The sequence below is a fragment of the Micromonas commoda genome, chromosome 5 (assembly GCF_000090985.2).
Source record: "Micromonas commoda chromosome 5, complete sequence".
NCBI classification, from domain to species: Eukaryota; Viridiplantae; Chlorophyta; class Mamiellophyceae; order Mamiellales; family Mamiellaceae; genus Micromonas; species Micromonas commoda.
This window is the reverse complement of record NC_013042.1, coordinates 1,361,102-1,375,939: the sequence shown is the minus strand read 5'-3', so window position 1 is coordinate 1,375,939 and position 14,838 is coordinate 1,361,102. Positions and strand designations below refer to the sequence as shown.

Sequence of the window (14,838 nt, the reverse complement as noted above, 5' to 3'; positions counted from 1 at the left end):
GTTGCGCCGCATCTGGACATTCATTCAACGATACCTACGCGCGCTCGCCGGCCTGTTCGCCCTCGCCGCGCCGCTTCCCGTCGTCGAGCGACCACCCCCCTCGCCCCCGTCCCCCGCGCCGCCCCTCGCGACCCCGCCCCCCCGGTTCGATCCGCCATTCACCGGCTTCTTCAGCACCTGCGCCGCGCCATCCGAAAACGCAATGTCCAGCACAGCCTGCACCGCCCGCGCCGATCCCCCCGCCTCGTCCTCCGCCGCCGGCGCCCAATCGAACGTGGTGCGATCCGGCGCGTCGAGCTCGAGGTTCAAGATGTTCTCCGACTTGTACCGCGGGTTGAGGTCGCCGAGCGCCGCGGCGACCCGCGCGTGATCGGCGGTGGGCCGTGCGCACCCGGGCGTGGCTGAGACGGGACGGCTGGACGGTTGGCGCGATTTCTCCGACGGCGCGAGACGCTCGAGCGCCCACTGCTCTTCGTCCTCGTCCCAGACGGCTCGTGCGGTGACCTTATCCGCCACCTCGGGGGGTATGAAGGCCTCGATGATTGCGTCCTTGAGCTTCATCTGACGCCTGAGGAGTCGGATGGAATCCATCATGTCGTCCTTCTCGCGGCCGATGGCGGCGGCGTGCTCCTCGAGATCCTCCTTGGCCGTCTGGTACTTGCCGAACATCTTCTTGAGCTTGCGCGTCTTGTCCGCCGCCTCCTCTTTCTTGCTGGCAAACTTTTCCTCCTTGAGCAGCTTCGCCTCCTCGAGTTTCTCGATCTCGCGCTCGCGCTCAGCCTTGGCGCGCTCCCTGTCCTCGATGTCCCTCTGCCCCTTCGCCGCCGCCTCCTCGAGCATCTTGTTGCGGAGCTCGAGGTCGTCGACGCCGTGCAGCAATTTACTCTCCATCTCCTTGAGCCGCTTCTCGATCTCCTCCTTCCTCCGCCTATCCGACTGCGCCACGGACATCTGAGCGTCGAGCTCCATCGCGTTCTCCTCCATCGCCTGCCTGATCCTCGCCTTCTCCTCCTCGGTGTGGTCCCTCGCGTCGAGTACCTTTTGCATCTCAGCCTGAGCCTTCTCCTCCGCCTGGCGCTGTATGCGCTCCAGGTCAGCTTCGGACGCCGCGAACTTGACGCGCTCGGCCATCTCCGCCTGCACCTGCGCCTTGATGGAGGCGAGCTGATCTTCGTCGGGGTCCACCTCCACCACAACCGTCTTCTCGATAAACTCGGGCTCGCCGTCGAAAGATCGATCGTCAAAACGCGCATTCGGGTCGTAACCGCCTTCGCCGAGCTGAGCCTTGAGACGAGCAATCTCTTCCTGAAACTCCCTTAACATCGCGTCCTTCGGGTCCTCGTTGATCTTCGGCTTGTTCTTGATGTTCTTCGCGCGGTTCGCGTACCGAAGCGTGCTCATCGTCTCGTCGAAGTTGTAGTCTGCGGGGCCAAGGTTCGCAATCATCACCGTTTTCGTGTTTCCACCAAGCGAGTCCTGAAGCAGCCGCGTCAGCTTTGAGTCTCGGTACGGGATGTGCGAGCTCTTCCCGTCCACCAGCGCGCTGATGACATTACCGAGCGTCGACAGCGAGAGGTTAATCTTTGTCGCCTCCTTCAGCCGGTCGCCCGTGCTTCCAGTCTTTGCCTGCCGCTCGCTTCCGGCGAGGTCGACCAGGTTCAGCTTACCGACGGTTATGTGCGGCTCCGCGTCGGGGGGATCCCCCGCGCGTCTCTGCGAGCATTCGACCGTAATGGTAAAGATAGAGTGCGAACGGGACGAGTCGGCATTCATCAGCGTCGCCCCAACGCTCCTGTTCTTCTTTCCAACCTTCAGTACGTTGTTGATCTCGCCGACACCCTTCACCACAAACGAAGTCAGGTCCTTCACGTACACGCCCTTGTCTGGGTCCTCTTTCAGGTCGCAGGTCTTGCTCTGGTCCTTCGCCAGCAGGTCGCGCACGTTCTCGTTGTAGATTTCCAGGAAGGACGCGCGAATGAGGTAGTTTCTGCCCTCGCTCCCGTCGATGGCGTCGAACACGTGGTTGAACGCGCTCGGGATGACACCTCGCAGCTCGGGCGGTTCGTCTTTTCCCTCCATCGTGTGCGTCTTGCCCGTGCCCGTCTGGCCGTAGCAAAACACCGTGCCGTTGTATCCCTCGATAGCCGCGTCCACGATCCTTGCCGCGGCACCATCGTACACCTCCCGCTGCGTGCAGTTCCAGTCGAAGATGCGGTCGAACGTGAACTTGCGCTCAGCCTCGGAGGGATGCGAAGCCTTCGGGTTTTTCAGCACCACCTCGCCCCTCGAGGTGTCCATCTCCACGATGCGCTGACGCCCCTCCGCGAGCTCCTTGCCGAAGAGCGGGCGACATCGCACGATGACCTGTACGCACTCATCGTTCCTCGACATGGTGCTCGAAGCACTGTTGATGGCGACGAACACGGATCTTAACGAGTAGCCGTTCGAAATATTTCCTCCACGGAGAGTCAACGTTGGAGTCGGGGAAGCCAAAACTTACATCACGCGTCACAGGAGCAGGTCGCGACGGACCACGGGTCGACCGAGGTGGACATGCCGTCGTATAACTTCAAAACCGCGGCGACAGCCGTGGTGTCTGGGATAAAGATGCAGAACGCCGCCGCGGGCGAGTGCGTGAAGGTGCGCCCCCAAAACATCTTCGTGAAGTAGGCACTGCAGCGGAAGCGGGAGACTACACGAGTCCATGCCCCTCGGCTCGTCCACCATCGAACTCCGGCTGACCATGAACGTTAACCCCCATACTCCAGGTTGTGGTGCGATGTCGTCCCTTGTTCGGCAAGGAGATTCGGGAGGCGCGGAACCAGATCGTCGACTGCGACGTGCGCAGAGGAGAGGTCCGCATCGCCAACCCGAAGACACCGGAGGATCCCCCAAAGCAGTTCACCTTCGACGGAGTGTACGACCACACGAGCACGCAGAAGGAAATATTCGAGGGATGCGCGTTGCCGATCGTACGCGCGGCGATCGAGGGATACAACGGCACCATATTCTGCTACGGCCAGACGGGCACGGGCAAGACGCACACGATGGAGGGAAAAGACGAGCCCGAGAACGAGCGAGGCCTGATACCCAACACGTTTGAGACTGTGTTTGGTGACATCGACGCGCTGGAGTCGGCGAACAAGAACTTTCTCGTCCGCGCGTCGTTCCTGGAGATCTACAACGAGGAGGTCAGGGATCTTCTCGGCAAAGATCAGACCAGGAGGTGCGACCTAAAGGAGGACCCGGACAAGGGTGTGTACGTGAAGGACCTGACCACATTCGTGGTGAAGTCGGTGGCAGAGATACGCAAGCTGCACGAAGTTGGAAAGAAGAACAGGAGCGTTGGAGCGACGCTCATGAATGCCGACTCCTCCCGCTCGCATTCCATCTTCACGGTGACGATAGAGACGAGCGAGGTAAACGAGGGGGAGCCTGCCGAGGATGCTCACATCCGCGTCGGTAAGCTGAACATGGTGGACCTCGCCGGAAGCGAGCGGCAGGCAAAGACCGGAAGCACGGGCGACCGGCTGAAGGAGGCGACCAAGATTAACCTCTCGTTATCCGCGCTCGGTAATGTCATCAGCGCGCTGGTGGACGGGAAGAGCTCGCACATCCCGTACCGAGACTCAAAGCTGACGCGGCTGCTTCAGGACTCGCTTGGTGGAAACACGAAAACGGTGATGATTGCAAACCTTGGCCCCGCAGACTACAACTTCGACGAGACGATGAGCACGCTTCGGTACGCGAACCGCGCGAAGAACATCAAGAACAAGCCGAAGATCAACGAGGACCCGAAGGACGCGATGTTGAGGGAGTTTCAGGAAGAGATTGCTCGTCTCAAGGCTCAGCTTGGCGAAGGCGGCAACCTCGCGGATGGCGTGCCTGGTCACCGACCCGGCCGGCGCCGCCAGGAGTTCATCGAGAAGACGGTCTCACAGGTCTCCGACGCACGATTGCAGCGCATCCGCGATGAGATGCGGCAGCAGATGGAGGAGAACATGAGGCAGAACCTCGAGGCTGAGGAGGCAGAGAAGGCTCAGGCAAAAGTTCAAAGGGAGGCTCAGGAGCAGATGGACCAGTTGATGTCAGAGAAGGCTCGCACCGAGGAAGAGCGCGCCGAGCTCGAGGCACAGTTCAAGCGCCAGCAGGAGGAGATGGACGCCAAGTTCCAGGACCTTCAGAGAGAGCGCGAGGAGCAGAAAGCTCTTGAGGACAGACTCGCGGCGATGCAGGCCAAGGTGATGCGCGGCGGCACCAACCTCTTGGATCAGGAGGAGAGGCTTCGTGAGGAGCAGAGACGGCAGGAAGACGAGCTCCGGAAAATCGCCGAACAGGAAGAGGAAGCGCAGCGGCGCATCCAGGAATTGGAAGACCTGCAGACCATCACCAGCGACTCTTACAAGACGATTGAGGAAGAAATAGAGAGCAAGGGTAGGAAGACGAAGAAACTCCATGAGGCTTACGAGAGATGTCTGGTTGACATCAAGGACCTGGAACGTGACTGGACGTCCGAGCGAGAGGATCTGCTGGACGTCATACGTGCTCTTACTCGCGAAATCAAGCTCAAGAATCTCGTGCTCGACGCTTACATTCCCCCGGACGAGATTGACCGCCTGTCGCGTCACGCCACGTGGGACGACAAGGCGGAGACGTGGCGAATTTCTCACGCGAGAATAGCCGGGAACAGGGCGAGAGAGCGCCGTGAGAAGGAGGCGAACGATGCGTGCGGGAAGGACGGCGCGCCTCCTCCGAACGATCGCGTCGTCGCCGCAATCGCGGAGGCCAACGGCGGGGACGTGGAGGCGGCGACGAAGCTCGCGACGAACACGTACGCCGAGAGGGTCAAGGGGGTGTACCGCCAGTACAAGGAAGGCGGCGGGAGCGGCGCGGGCGACAGGCGGCGAGCACGACCGGGATCGGCGCGACCCGGCAGCGCCCGATCCAGGTCTAAATCGTCGTCCGCGGGTTCGAAGGACGGGACGAGGATGCTCGGGTCGCTTCGTGATGATGTGGCGGATTTAGACGAAGGTCCGCGGGACGCGGCGCGATTCCCGGGGAGGATCTCCAGGCGGTGACGATTTTCGCGCTCGAATGCAAACCGGCACGTCTCCTTCGCGCGTCCCCCGCGGCTGTTTCTCCGAACTCGCGTTTCTCCGAACTCACGCTTCCCGCGCCGCGTTGAACCCGAGCACCTCCATCGGACCCGGCAACGGCACGCCGTTTTCGTCCAGCCTCGGCACCCGAACGCTCCACTCCATCGGCGAGTTCCTCTCACCTCCGAGCGCGAGAGCGTTGATCGCAGCCGCCGCGAGGGCGAGGTGGTCGATCCTGGATCCCGAACATCCCTCCGCGAGGACCCCGGATCGCGCCTCATCCCCGGACCACGCCGCGTCCCTGGACCACGCCGCGTCTCCCGGAGTCACGCCGAGCAGCAGCCTCGACAACAGCTCGGAATCGTCGACGCGCGCTTCCACCACCGCCCTCTTTCTCCTCTTTCCGGGCCGCGAACGCGGATCGTCCCACCCGTCGTCGTCGTCGTCCTCGAACCCGTCGCGACGCGCCGCCCCATCGTCGGTCAGGCCGAGCGTGATTCCCCTCCAGACGTACCCGGTCGAGTCCTTCGACCCGGAGTGACACTCGCACTGCCTGTAGACGGAGTCGACCGGGTCGGCGCGAAGCTCCCGGCCGCACTCGACGCACCCGTACGCGAGAAGCGACGCGGCGACGTCCTCCCGGGTCACCGCCGATCGATCCACCACCGCCCGACCGGTCACCGCCACCCCGCTCGCGGCCGTCTCTTCTCGCGGCGAGGGCAGGCGGATCCACGACACCCTCGCGAGGAACCTCGCCACCGGCGCGTCCACCCTCGGCGCGGTGAAGATCGTGTGCACGCTCGGGTACCGCGCGGACGCCTCCGCCGTCGGGCACCTGGCGACAACCTCCGCGGCGCGCGGGTCATTCGCCGGGTCGATCACCACCGCCGGTCGCGTCGCCACCAGGCACCGTCGACCCGTGGAGTGCAGCACGCGGACTCGGGCGTGCAGGAGCTCGAGCACCTTTCCAACAGCCTTCCCCTCGAGTACGTTATTCCCAGCAGCCTTCCCCTCGAGTACGTTATTCCCAACAGCCTTCCCCTCGAGTACGTTATTCCCGGCAGCCTTTCCCTCGAGCGATTTCTCGTCGGCGTCGCCCCGTTCCCGTATCCATCCACCCGCGTCGTCCTCCGGCAACAGCGTCGCCTCGACGCACTCGCCGGTTCCCTGCGAGAGCCACACCACCCGGCGCGAGGCGCGCGCGCCCGTCGACGAGGGCGCGCGGAACTCGGCCACGCATCGGCCGAAAAAGTGCACCGACAGCGCTCGCTCGGCGAGGGGATCTCGGAGCAGCCATCCGGCGGTGACGGTCTTGACGCCGGCGCCGAGTGAGTCGCGGCGGGCGCCTCCTCCTCCCATCGCAGCCTCATCGGCGGCGTTCGCGGCGGTCTCGAGGAGCCCCGCGTGCTCGCGTATCGCCCAGGCGCGGACGGCTTCCACGCGGGCGCGGTCGATGTTCGGGGAAAAGTTGGCACCCCGTCGCGACGTCTTTCCGAGGATATCGGACGCGCGCGCGAGGACCGTCACTTCGGATGCCCACCCCGTGCACGCCTCTGCGCGGTCTGCCCACTCGTTCCATCTCGCGCGGATGGATTCGAACGCCACCAAGTCTCCGGGGCCTGCGCGTCGCCGGGGGATCGGTTACGTTCGGGCGGGTCAACGAGAGGAGGAGGGTGGGGTGCCCGGAATCGCGACGCTGGGCGGGGCGCTCGGGATCTCGCGCACCGACGTCGACGCCCGCGTGGGTGCGCCAGAGCACCACGCGCGCGCCCTCGCGCGTGTCATCCGCGAGGGTTAATTGGGTGCGAGGCACCGTCTCGCCGCTGCCCTTGCAGTGCACCGCGCCCGTGGGCTCGCGTTGGGTGACGAGCCCGACGATCGGTCCGCGAACGAGCGCAAAGCCACGACGGACGCATCCCGCCGCGCCGTTCCCCGCGCCGGGGCTCGCTCCTTCGAGAGCCTCGCCGGCGGCGATGACGCGGCTCAGTGTCCACAGCTCGGCCGCGCCGGTCATCGTCCGCGCGGAAAGGGAAGCCGACGACGGCGACAGGCGCGTGAGCGGTGGGAGCGCGCGTTTCCTGACGTTTTATCGTGACCCGGCGAGATCTTTTAACCCTTTTGGGTTTAGGGTAGGATTTCGGACGGTTTAGGGTTTCTTACTGGCCTGCTGTGCAACCCTAACCGGCACAGAGCGCGGTTTCGCTGGACATGGCACAACGATGCGGGGCGCGGGCGCGGTCAACATTACTTCGTTCGGTGACGAGGGGGCCCGGCGGGGCTCAGAGCGGAGACTCGCGCGCCGACGAAACGGTTCGCCCGTCCGGCACTCGCGCGAGACCGTCCCGTTCGATCACCGGGACACGCGAGTCTTCGAGCGTCGCGGGCTCGCCCCCCCGGGCTCCGGTCGGATAGCCAGGAGTGCTCGCCCCGAGATCGCATCAGGCGGCACCCGGATTGTTTGCGACGAAGGGGATTGACGGGTCCCCCGCCGACCCTCGAAGACTCGTGGTGCGCGTCGACGCGCCCGTCGCTCGCCATGGAGAAGTATGAGCTCGGCAAGCAGATCGGCCACGGCAACTACGGCACCGTGCACCTCGTCACCCACGTCGCGGAGCGTCGCCCGTACGTGGTGAAGCGCATCCCGGTCCACAAGATGAAGGAACAGAGCGAGGCTTTGCGCGAGGCGCAGCTGCTGTCCAGGCTGCGCCACCCGAACATCATAGCTTACAAGGAGTCCTTCCTGTGCGATGACAACAAGACCCTGTGCATCGTCACCGCATTCGCGGAGGACGGCGACCTGTTCACCCACATCTCGCGCGCGAAAGCCGCTCGCCGGTATTTCCCAGAGCGGCAGGTGCTGGACTGGGTCGCCCAGATCGCACTCGCGCTGGACCACATCCACGGCATGCGCGTCATGCACCGCGACCTGAAGACCCAGAACATCTTCCTCGGCCGCGGCGGGGTGATCAAGCTGGGCGACTTCGGCATCAGCCGGGTGCTGGAGCGAACAGACGACTTTGCCACCACGGTGACGGGCACGCCCTACTACCTCTCCCCGGAGGTGTGCACCAACCAGCCGTACACGCTCAAGAGCGACGTGTGGGCGTTCGGGTGCGTGGCGTACGAGATCGCCACCCTGCGCCACGCGTTCGCCGCCGATTCGCTGCTGAGCCTCGTGTACCAGATCGTCAACGGCACGTGTCCGCCGATACCCAAGGAGAGGTACGACGTCCGGTTTGCCAAAATCGTGGCGAGGACGCTGGAACGAGACCATCGACGCCGTCCGGACATCGCGACCGTGCTGCAGAGCGAGCTCATGCAGGAGCACCTGCGGAGGATGCAGAGGGAGGGGCTGGGAAGGCCGAGGACCGCGTCTCAGAGGGCGGGCGGCGCGGGCAGGCCCGGGACGGCGGTGCGGCGGCTGGTGGGCGCGCCGACGAGCGGGGGCGGCGACGGCGGGGATCAGCGGGCGGGGATCGGCGGCGGGGATCAGCGGCGACGACGCGCGGCGGGCGCGGTGGCGGCGATGGCGATGGAGAGGGGACGCGACGGGGCGGCGATGGCGACGGAGAGGGGACGCGCCGGGGCGGCGATGGCGACGGAGAGGGGGCGCGACGGGGCGGCGTCGGCGATGGAGCGGGGGAACGCTCCCGCGGATCTGTCCAACCTGACGCCGAGAGAGGCGATGGCCGAGCGTCGGAGACGAGCCAACGCGGAGCGCGAAAGGATCCTCCGAGCGGCTGCCGAGGAGGCTGTCGCGGATAAGGCTGCCGCCCGCGCCAGGTTCATCCACGCCTTCCACGGGAGCGGATCGCAGGCGATGCCCGAGGGCGGCGCCTCCTCGAGCGACCGCGTCGCGCGTTCATCCGCCGTCGGGACTTTGGACGGATCCGGGTCGCCTTCCGGGTCGCCTTCCGGATCGATTCGCGTCGAGGAGGTGGACGACGAGGAGATCGAAGGGTACGACCCCGGGGCGGCGGGTACATTCGGCTCCGGGCCCGGGCCCGGGCCCGGGCTCGGGCTCGGCACGCTCGACGGCCCGCCGCGAGCCTCGCCGTCCTCGCGCGCGGATCCTCCCTCCGCGGATGACGAGGACGTCGCCATGATGGTCACCGCGCGGGACAGCCTGGAGGTGCTCGGCCTGAACCCGAAGGTTGGTGACGGCGTCGCTTTCGTTCCCCCGAAGGCTTCGCCCGGCGATGGGTCCGGTTTTGGCGCGTTCGGAGGCGCGTCGATCGCGGCGTTTGAGCCCTGCTTCGCGCCTCCGCCCCCCGCGAGGTACGCGGTCGGCGGCGACGCTCTCTCGATTGAGATGGACGGCACCCTCGGCACCCTCGACGGCACCCTCGGCGAGACCGCGACGACGACGGGCGGCTTTCGCACCGCGCGCGCGGGCCTGGACACCGCCGAGTTCGGCCGGGCCCTCGCGTCCCCCGAGAAGCCGAGCTTTTCGTCGGCGCTCTCCCCGCCGATGTCCCCGGAGCACGTCAAGGCGGAACACGACGTGCTCGCCGCGCTCACGCTCGAGGCGGAGATTGACGCGGACGCGGACGCGGACGCGGCTCGGGTCGCGGAACACGCCGCGCGTCACACGCCGAGTGGCACGGCGGACGCCCGCGGCGATGCGGAAGGGCACGTCGCCGGGGTTGGACGCGCGAAGATGCTACCGCCCCCGTCCACGAGATCGGCGACCGTGCGACACAACTCGTGGACCGCGGAGATTGACACGCACGAACAGGGTAAGCGTACCGACGACGACGACGACGACGACGACGACGACGATGACGATGACGATGACGATGCTGATGACGATGATGATGATGATTCGTCTCCGTCCGACTCGGATTACACCTACACCGACGTGTCCTCGGACGAAGGTTTCGATTCGGAGGGCGACGAGGCCGCCGTCCGCGAGGTTCTCGACGTCGCCGCCAAATCCTTGGGTTCCACGGGCGACGCGGAGCGCATCGGGGAGGCGATCGACGCGAACCGCGGACGACCGTTCGCGAGGGCCGGGGAGGGCGGAAGGAACCCGGCGAACTCGAAGCCCGCGGCTCGGAGTCCCGGTCGACCCGCCTCGCGGCCCGAGCCGGACCAGACCATCCTGCAGGTTCGAGCAAACAACGTGGAACGGCTTCGTTCGATGTGCGCGAAGCAGCTCGGCGACGCGTTCGGTCCCGTGCACGAGTACCTGCGGGGCGTTCGGAGGAAGGAAGCGGCCGCCGCCGCCTCTGCTCGCTCCGGGCTGTCCTCGATCGGCCCGGGGATGTTCGGAGGGGAGGATGCGGTGCTCATCACGGAGGACGAGATCAAGACGTCGCTGCTGCGCCTCGTCCGGGGAGACGAGCGGAAGCTGCAGGCGTGCTTCGCGGTGGACATGTTGTGCTTCGAGGAGCGGAGCCTGGAGTTTTCGCTGTCCAGGAACGCCAGCGCCAGTAACACGGACGACGAGGCTTCGGATTCTTCTTCCGAAGACTCTGACTCCTCCGACGCCGACTCTGAGTTTAACGAGTTTGGAACTCTCCGCCGACGCCGGGGTCGAGGGCCCCGCGGGGGCACGTGACGAGGTGCGCGTCGCGCCGCTAGCTGATCATCTCATGACGACACGAAGATACCTAATCTAGTTTTTCCTAACGATGGCCGCTGTGTTTCCGCCGCGTCATCGCCTCGCGTCATCGCGCATGCAAAACAGGCGATTGAGCCTTTCCCCGGTTTTGAGAGCCTCCGACTCGAACGTGATGGACCGCGCCAGCTCGTTCGCGGCGGCGATCATCTCAATCTGCGCGTCCTCGTTCGCGTCGTCGAGCACCCATCGCACCGCCTCCTCGATCGTGTCCAGCGTGGCCGGGACGTAGTGCTTCCACGGCACCATCCTGTCGCTGTAGAATCCGCGGATGGGACTCTCGAGCGACACGACGACGCTGTCCGAGGCGAGTCGCCAGTAGCGACCCCAGGCGTTTGCGACGCCGTCCACGTCGACGATCGCGCGGTGTTCGAGCCAATCGCGCTCGGACACGTGGTGCTCATCCGCCCACCACCGCTCTCCGAGCATCCGCGTCAGCGAGTCATCGTCGCAAAAGTAATTGTTCCCGTCTCGAATCAACCCGGCGTCCAGGCCGTCGACGCTCCTCGAAAGCGACGCGAGTCGAAGGCGCTCAAAGTCCTCGCATCGTCCCCTTCCCGTGGGTGATCCCCGCCAGAAGGCGGATCGCCTCTTGCGCCGCCATCGCGCGCGAATCCGCTCGAGCGCCTCCTCCCTCCCCCAAACCTCCCCGCCGCCCGCGACGCCAATCTCTTCCAGCGTCGCATCCCCGAACCCGCCTTCCCGGAAGCCCCTGGACCGCAAAAAGTAAAAGTCCGGCATCCACGTGGCAGATTGCTCGTCGAACGACGCGGTCTGGTGCACCAGCAGCGGGGTTCCGTCCGCCGCGAGCGCGCGCTGCGTCTCCTTTGGCAGCGGCGTATACCCCGAGTTTTCTCGCAGCCCGTCCAGGTCGTACATGCCGACGAGAGCCGTGACCTGGCAGGTGAGGCGCGTCGCCGCGATGGCGAGGAAAGCGGGCACGCCCGGCACCACGTCCTTGTTGAGGTTGTAGCTGCTGTCGCACAGCGGTTCGACGTCGAAGTCCACGCGGCCGAGTTTCGTCGAGCCGGGGTGAACGACGAAGCAGAACGCGTCGACGAACTCGCCCGAATCCTGAAGCCGGCGGATGAGCGGGGTCTCGCACGCCGCCCTGGTGCGCGCGACGCCCTCCTCGGTGGGCCATTCGACTGATAGAGTGGACCTCGGGACGGAACCGGAATCGCGGCCGCGCCAGCTCCCTCGCGGATGGACGTCGCGGAGCGCGCAGAAATCGGACGGTCTCGAAGCGCGGTGCATCGAGATGCCGCGGGTCGGAATGCGCACGTCGCGGTAGGGCGCGCCGCCCAGGAGGGGATGCCTCGGCGAGAGGTCGACGCCGGGCGTCGCGCTCGAGGAGGCGATCACGAGCGACGCGAGCGTGGCGACCGCGACGAGCGACGCCGCGGCGAGGGGCGCGCCGAGCACCTCCCACGTGGATGAAGAATCCGAGACGCGCGTCCCCCCAGGTGTCCCTTCACGGGGGATGTAGCGCGAGCGGACTCTGGCCGATCGCATCGCTGCTCGCGAGATGGGAGCGGGCGCGCGCGCGGCCTTTCGAGCTCGCGGCGCTGCCCACCGTGGTTGTTTTCGTGAACGAAGGTTTCACGTCGAATTGTTCCGCGGGGTGTTGCCGCTGCCTGCTGTGAGCCGGTTTGTTTTTTTCGATTTTTTTTTTCGTTTTGTTTATCGATAACTCTTACGTGCTGGCTATCATTATTATCCCTGCTGGGAGTTTGTAGAGAGGGGAATTTCGATCTGAAATCAACAGCAAATCAACTGCAAAACAACGGTTTATTAGAACAGTGTGGAACACAAACGATCATCCCAGATCCTACCAGATCCCCCGCTCCTGACCGCCGAATGATCATCACAGGTTGGTTACATTTCTCGGACGAGGGTCCAGACTCGCGTTTCCCTTCCAGTCCCGTGACCGACACGGGTGCCGCACACGGCTGTCGCGCCCGACGTGTGCACCGCGCGCCACATCCTCGCGCGTCGACAATCTCTTTGAACCCCGCAGAGAGATCCGCGGCGGAGATCCGCCGCGAATCCCACCGACCGCGCGCAGCCTGCCGGGGTGTTCGCGCGACCCTTGGATTCGACATCCGGCGGAAGGGGTGCGCCACCCTCGCCAGGTCGGGCCGGACCGCCCAAGCGCGCGGGTGACGTCTCGAAGCCGAACGCGAACCGCGTCCGCGCGCTTTTTCTCGCGAGACACCGCCGACACGCGTCTCGCGGAAGAGCGCTTCCTCGACCGCAGGTGCGCACTGCGCCGACGACTCCTCGCGGTTCTCGGCTGCCCCCGCCTCGCGTCGGCGTTTCCGCCCGCCAAAACAAATCCTCCTCGAGGCGTGCTGAGCTCGACGCACGCCGCGCCCGAGATTGGCGTCACCGGCGAACGATTCGCGAATCGCGGTCGATCACGCGTCTCTCCGGAGAGGAACCGCGCGCGAGATCACCCGGACGACACGCGCTGACGCCCTTACCCCACTCCCATACTCCGCGCTCAGCTTGGTGGAAGCACCAGTCTCATCAGAGCTACGAAGGTACCTTCTGCCCAAAAACACGGACAAGAGAGCGATGGTTGGCGCGGACGCTCGCATCACTCACGTCCGCCGGCGACTGCGCGGACCGACCTCGATTCTGGGTCATCGGGTCTTCCTCGCCGTCTTGGTGTTCGTGGGAGTGCCGGGCGCGTTCGCCGCGCCGTGCCTGGAGAACGAGCGCGTCGAGAACGGAGTGTGCGCGCCCTGCACTGGTGGCGGGACCAGAGCCGCAGGAGACGACCCCGCGTTGGGTGACACTGGATGCGCGTTTCCCGACAAAGCCGCGCTGAAGACCGCGGTGGACAACTGCCTCGCCGTCGATGCCACCGGCAGGGCGTGTTGCAACCACAGCGCGGACTGCGGCGCTGCGGGGACGACCGAGATGGCTTATTGGGACGTGTCTCTGGTGACGAGTATGCAATTTTTGTTCGATAACAAAGGATCCTTCAACGCGGACATATCGCGTTGGGACGTCAGCTCGGTCATGGACATGGGAAGGATGTTTTATAACGCCTACGCGTTCAACGCGGACATATCGCGGTGGGACGTCAGCTCGGTCATTGACATGCGTCATATGTTTCAATATGCCTACGCGTTTAACAGGGATATTTCAAGGTGGACAACGTCTGGATTAGCATGCTGTTCTTTTAGGGGGTATCCCAACTATAGCCCGTGGCACACTATGTTTGATTCCGCGACTGCCTTCACCGCGAGGTATACTAGTTTGCCAATGGGTGACAATTCGTGCAGTGACTGTCATCTGCGGTGGAATCCGAGCATGTTGACGCGAAAGGACGACGCGTGCGACGCGTCCACCCCACCCGACAACGGCGGCGTCGGCAACTGCACCGACACCCTCATGAGCGGCACGTCATGCGTCCCCGAGTGCAACGCCGGGTACGTGCTGAAGGGCGTCACGTCGTGCACCAACCGGGTGTTGACGGAGGCTTTGTGCGTTTGGCCGATTGCGAACGGCACCGAGCTGAAGGCGGCGGTGGACGTGTGCCTGGATGCGGTGCCGTCCGGGGAGAAGTGCTGCTCCTCGGATCCCAGGTGCTGGTACGATGAGACGGCGATGCGGCGATGCGGCGCTTTGGGATGCTCGGACATGCCTGACTGGGACGTTTCGCAGGTCATGGACGCGCAGAATCTGTTCGCCGGAAGATCGAGCTTCTTACAGGACCTCGCGGGCTGGACCTTTTCCGACGACGCGATCACGACGGGGATGTTCACGGGCGCCGACACCTGGCTCACCGCTAAATCGCGCACGGATGGGTCCGATTCCACGGACGGACCGCCTGGCGCTTGGACCTTCATCCCGTGCCTAGAGAACGAGCGCGTCGAGAACGGCTTGTGCGCACCCTGCACTGGTGGCGGGACCAGAGCCGCAGGAGACGACCCCGCGTTCGGCGACACGTCATGCGCGTTTCCCGACAACACCGCGCTGAAGACCGCGGTGGACAACTGCCTCGCCGTCGATGCCACCGGCAGGGCGTGCTGCAGCCGGGGCGCGGACTGCGGCGCGGCGGGGACGGCCGAGATGGCTGATTGGGACGTGTCTCTGGTGACGGAC

At 65.2% G+C, this 14,838-nt stretch overlaps 7 protein-coding genes across 7 annotated transcripts; 4 read left to right on the top strand and 3 right to left on the bottom strand.

Moving 5' to 3' along the window:
* Positions 1-24: 24 nt before the first annotated feature.
* On the bottom strand, positions 25-2,391 carry FLA8 (kinesin-like protein FLA8; the record flags this gene model as incomplete). Its single annotated transcript, XM_002502265.1, has 1 exon — positions 25-2,391. The coding sequence occupies one exon, from the start codon at positions 2,389-2,391 to the stop codon at positions 25-27; it is 2,367 nt and encodes a 788-aa protein (XP_002502311.1).
* Positions 2,392-2,553: 162 nt separating this feature from the next.
* FLA10 (kinesin-like protein FLA10) lies at positions 2,554-5,101 on the top strand (the record flags this gene model as incomplete). Its single annotated transcript, XM_002502642.1, has 2 exons — positions 2,554-2,640; positions 2,769-5,101. 2 exons carry the CDS (start codon positions 2,554-2,556, stop codon positions 5,076-5,078), a joined length of 2,397 nt encoding a protein of 798 aa, XP_002502688.1. The 3' UTR covers positions 5,079-5,101.
* A 61-nt stretch (positions 5,102-5,162) lies between these two features.
* MICPUN_58931 (predicted protein) lies at positions 5,163-7,110 on the bottom strand (the record flags this gene model as incomplete). Its single annotated transcript, XM_002502264.1, has 2 exons — positions 5,163-6,715; positions 6,822-7,110. The coding sequence occupies 2 exons, from the start codon at positions 7,108-7,110 to the stop codon at positions 5,163-5,165; spliced, it is 1,842 nt and encodes a 613-aa protein (XP_002502310.1).
* A 205-nt stretch (positions 7,111-7,315) lies between these two features.
* MICPUN_58930 (predicted protein) lies at positions 7,316-7,573 on the top strand (the record flags this gene model as incomplete). The annotated part of the gene is made up of 1 exon (XM_002502641.1): positions 7,316-7,573. One exon carries the CDS (start codon positions 7,316-7,318, stop codon positions 7,571-7,573), a length of 258 nt encoding a protein of 85 aa, XP_002502687.1.
* A 59-nt stretch (positions 7,574-7,632) lies between these two features.
* On the top strand, positions 7,633-8,436 carry MICPUN_71110 (predicted protein; the record flags this gene model as incomplete). The annotated part of the gene is made up of 1 exon (XM_002502640.1): positions 7,633-8,436. A coding segment is annotated over one exon (804 nt), but the record flags the coding sequence as incomplete, so codon positions are not given.
* An 859-nt stretch (positions 8,437-9,295) lies between these two features.
* MICPUN_50419 (predicted protein) lies at positions 9,296-10,720 on the top strand (the record flags this gene model as incomplete). The annotated part of the gene is made up of 1 exon (XM_002502639.1): positions 9,296-10,720. The coding sequence occupies one exon, from the start codon at positions 9,296-9,298 to the stop codon at positions 10,718-10,720; it is 1,425 nt and encodes a 474-aa protein (XP_002502685.1).
* A 35-nt stretch (positions 10,721-10,755) lies between these two features.
* Positions 10,756-12,234, bottom strand: MICPUN_58928 (predicted protein; the record flags this gene model as incomplete). The annotated part of the gene is made up of 1 exon (XM_002502263.1): positions 10,756-12,234. One exon carries the CDS (start codon positions 12,232-12,234, stop codon positions 10,756-10,758), a length of 1,479 nt encoding a protein of 492 aa, XP_002502309.1.
* Between the last annotated feature and the right edge of the window lie 2,604 nt (positions 12,235-14,838).